This window comes from Mus caroli, chromosome 19 (genome assembly GCF_900094665.2).
Source record: "Mus caroli chromosome 19, CAROLI_EIJ_v1.1, whole genome shotgun sequence".
Taxonomy (NCBI): Eukaryota; Metazoa; Chordata; class Mammalia; order Rodentia; family Muridae; genus Mus; species Mus caroli.
The window spans coordinates 1,396,532-1,400,950 of record NC_034588.1 but is presented as its reverse complement, the minus strand read 5'-3'; the positions used below and the strand labels follow the sequence as shown (position 1 = coordinate 1,400,950).

The 4,419-nt window shown below is 41.9% G+C and overlaps 1 protein-coding gene across 1 annotated transcript in view; it reads left to right on the top strand.

The window, feature by feature from the left end:
• Window positions 1–4,419, top strand: part of C19H11orf80 (chromosome 19 C11orf80 homolog) — a 74,135-nt gene that overhangs the window by 44,468 nt on the left and 25,248 nt on the right. Inside the window, exon 9 of the mRNA XM_021151260.2 lies at window positions 3,005–3,155. Within this exon, the coding sequence (XP_021006919.1) occupies window positions 3,005–3,155 (151 nt within the window). The remainder of the gene's footprint in view (window positions 1–3,004; window positions 3,156–4,419) is intronic.

The following is a 4,419-nucleotide window of genomic DNA, read 5'->3' as shown; positions in this document are numbered from 1 at the left end:
TTTTTTTGGTTTTTTGAGACAGGGTTTCTCTGTGTAGCTCTGGCTGTCCTGGAACTCACTCTGTAGACCAGGCTGACCTCGAACTCAGAAATCCGCCTGCCTCTGCCTCCCGAGTGCTGGGATTAAAGGCGTGCACCACCACGCCCGGCTACAACTGGTCATATTAAAGACAAGGAAAAACACATATATTTTAAAAGATCCTAATTGAATATCTAGAGATGCAAATTATGAATTTTAGATTGAAAGTACAGCAGATAAGATTAATGGCAGATTTACACATTGCAAAAGAAAAATAGCATGAACTTAAAGATAGCAACAGAAATTACTTAAAATGAAACCACAACAAAAGTTTTGTAACTTTCATGAAAGAGCAGTGACATTCAGGGTGATTTCTAGTGCCTAATCTAGTGGTGCATAATTGGAGACCAGAAGGGAAGAAGAATAGATAAAGTGTGTAGAGAAATACTAGCCGTCAATTTCCAAACTGATGGACTGTCTGCAGACCCATTGTCTGTGAACCCTTAAGTGTAAGAAATAAAGGAAACTGCCCCAAACACATTGCCTGAAATTTCTGAAAGCAACAGGACACAGGTACAGAGAGGGGATAAGTATGGCGGTAACTTCTCCTTGGAAACATCTAGAAGAAAGCAGGATTGGTTTTGTTTTTGTTTTGGGTTTTTTTTTTCCAGGTACTGAAAGGAAAGAGAAGAAAAAGTAATCTACCTGGGATTGCATACACAGAGAAAATAGTTATCAAAATAAAGGCAAGGGGCTGGGGATGTGACTGTCAGTAAGTTGCTTACCTGATGACCTGCCTCAGAAGCCATATTTAAATGCAACATCCGTAAGCCTGCATGTATGTGTGTGTGCGTGCACACACACACGCGCACACACACACACACACACACACACACACACACACACACAGGGTTCAAATACTAAGAAAATAGATAAGGTGGATCTTTGGGCTATCTGGCTGGCCAGACCAGCTTAATTTGAGGCCAATGAGATACTGTCTCCAAACAAGGTGGACGGTATCTGAAGAATGACAGCCAAGGTTGTCTCCTGACCCACACATGCACACATGAACACACAAAAGGAAGAAAAGGGCTGGTCCTGACGGTTCATTCCTGTGACCCCAGTACATGGGAGCCTGGGACCAGAAAATGGACAGGAGTTTAAGGCCAGCCTGGGAAACAGATTGAAAACTTCCTCCAAGGACCTCTCTCAACCCCAAAACAAAACCAATGAATACAAGATAGATGCTTTTCGGCCATTCAGAAGAGTCAAGAATTCGCTAATGATCAGTATTATAAAAAATGCTTAAGAAAATCCCTTATAATTTTTATTCTTTGACAATTTTATACATGCATATAATGTATCTTGATCCTATCTATCTCCAACTCTTGATAACAATAATACAAAGCTATCAGGAAAGTTGTGTGTGTGTCTGTCTGTCTGTCTGTCTGTCTGTCTGTCAGCTGTTAGAATATCACTTGAAGTTATATCCTGATAAGATTTTAATGAGTTGTAACTAACTAATATGTCAAAAGGGAGATAAAATAATCCAAAATAGAATCCAAAAATACTAAAGAGAACAAATGGACAACAGATAACAAGGGGATAGATTTAAGTATAACCATGTCTGTACTAATATTAAATGTAAATGGTTTTAAGCATCCAATTAAGAGCTGGTAATATCATTCAATTAGTAGAGTGCCTGCCTAGTGTTCCCCAAGCCCTGCATTTGGATTTCAACACCACATAACTGGGTATAGAGGTGTATACCTGTAATCCCAGAACTCGGGTGAACTCAGATCAGAAATTTCAAGGTCACCCTTGGCTACATAGTTTGAAGCTAGTCTAAGCAAAATGAAACCCTACCTTAAAGAGGTGTGGAGCTGGAGGGATGGCTGAGTGATTAAGAGCACTGGTGGCTCTTCTCGAGGTCCTGGGTTTGATTCCTAGCACTTCACAACTCTCTGTAACTCCAGTTCCAGAGGATTTAACATTCTTCTGGCCTTTACATGTACTGCATGGATGTACCACCCAGATGTGCATGCAGACAAAAACATCCATACAAATAAAATGAAGATAGTTGTAAAAAGTAAAACACCAGCTGCGTAGTGTGGCCTTTGATCCTGGCTCTCAGCAGGAGGTGGATCTCTGAGTTCAAGGCCAGCCTGATCTACAGAGTGAGTTCCAGGGCAGGCAGAGCTCCCTCCAGGTACTCTACCCTTCTCATTGTGAAGCCGCTCAACATCCTCTGACCCTGAGCAATGAGTGTGGAGGCCTTAGTTCCTGTGATAGTGCCTGCTGAGGGAGACTTCTGAGGGGTTAGCCTTCCTTGTTCTGTGGCTTTCCAAAACCTTTCAGTCTATAGAATACAGATAGCCCCTCCCCCAAGAGGACCATGTGCCTCCAAGGGTCAAGTGCTGATCCAGATTGAGAAGCCCTGTTTAGAAGATAAGCAGAAGAAAGCAAGTCTAGAGGGGAGTAATTCTTTCCAGGGCCTTTGTTTGGGTTGAAGAACAGCTATGGATAAAGTGAGAGAAGTTTCTCAATTACTTTCTAGAAAATACTCCTTTGTAGTTCTGTGCAGGCCTTCAGCATCTTATATTGAAACTTGCTAGGTTTTATTGTCCCACATACTAAAATAAGGTAAAGCTTGAGCATGGATACTGAATCTAGGAACTCATCTACCTCCAGAACCATTTAGCCTCTGGTGCCACTCGGATCTATGATCAGATGGTAAGAGGAATCAATAAATTGTTCCAGTGTTCTAGATGTAGCCCACATTCATTAACTCCCTATAAAGATCTGAGGATCCCAGTAAATCTCAGGTGCATTATACCTGTCTTTGGAGTGGAAAAAAAAACTAAACATGCAATTGTCTAGCATATGTATATATTCCTGGGAGTGTGAACTAGGTCAGGATATAAGTTTTATACAAGAGAGTATACAGTTGAAAGAAAAGTTTGACAGTTTTCTTTAACAGCCATACATATTTCTATATGGACCTTTGGGTCTGCCTCTGATATCATCAGATCAGGACCAGCCAAGCACAACTGTCTTCAGAGATACCTCTTATTTCATTGACTGGAAGAAATACAATTTGTTTATGGTGCCCAATTTGGATCTCAATTTGGATACACGTATGTATCTGTATTTTGTACCAAAACTTAGAAACCTAAGGAGTTAGAGAAATGAATGTAAATCGCAGACATATGTGAAGATAGGCCCTGCCATGTGCTGGCCTGACAATAGGATGTGATCTGACCACACCGGGGAGTCCGTGTAGAGTCAGGCAGTGTGCTGCACAGTAAAACTCAGAGCTGCTTGTCCAGTGCAGTCTGACCCTGGTTCTCGCACTTCCGCTGGTGCCTCTATTTCTCACACTTTTCCTGGGGACTTTCTCCGCAGGTTTGTGAGCTTTATAACAGTAGATGAGGAGCAGCCACTCTTCTGAACATGGACGAGAAATGATCCCTATTGAAATGGGTGTTAATACACAGAGAACTACTTAGAAGAAATTAAATGTAACACAAATGCCAGCTTAATAACTTAAACCTAGAAAGCTGGCCGTGGAACTCATGTAGGGTCTAGCCATGTTAATTTGGGGTAAGTTGTACTAAAACTGCATACTTACTAGAAATTGGATGGTTAATGACTGGAGCAGTGAATACAACTGAGGAGTGGGCTGCAGCCATGACTAAGGTCTTGGACTTGCAGTTCGCAGTTTGGGCCCTATGGAAAATGGCCAGTAGAGAAAGTGGTATTCTAAGATTCCCACTAGTATGAAAAAATTGCTGCACCTTGGGATAAGGCAGCATCCCTAGGATAATCTAAGAAGTCGGCCTCTAGAGGAGCTTCTTTGAAAACATTATCCAGAGGACAGGATGGGAGGAAGCAGCCTGGGGAAGTCCAGTAGTTTCGAAAGGAAATTATTTTCAGTCTTTATGAGTTGTCATGGGTTCTAAATAGAGGGGAAGCCTAACTTCATTTATAGGATTTTTTTAAAATTGAGATTGAATCTTATTATAGACTAGGTTGGCCTCCAACTTGATATGAAGCCAAGAGTGGCCCTGAACTTCTGATCCTTCGGCTTCTACTACCTTTTAAGTGCTGGGTTACAGACGCGTCTCGCTATGCCTGGTTTATGCGGTGCTGGGATAGAACCCAGAGTCTCATGTATGTAGGAGACACCCTACCATCTGAGCTACCGAACTACATCTCCCCTTCCCCTTTCTTCTTCTTTTTTTCCTTGTTTCTTTTTGTGTTTGTTTGTTTGGTTTTTTTTTTTTTTTTTTTTTTTTTGAGATGTGGGTTTCCCCTGGATTTCCTGGAACGCACTCTGTAGACCATGTTGGCCTCGAACCTGTAGAGATCCTCCTGCCTCTGCCTCCCAAGTGAGTGCTG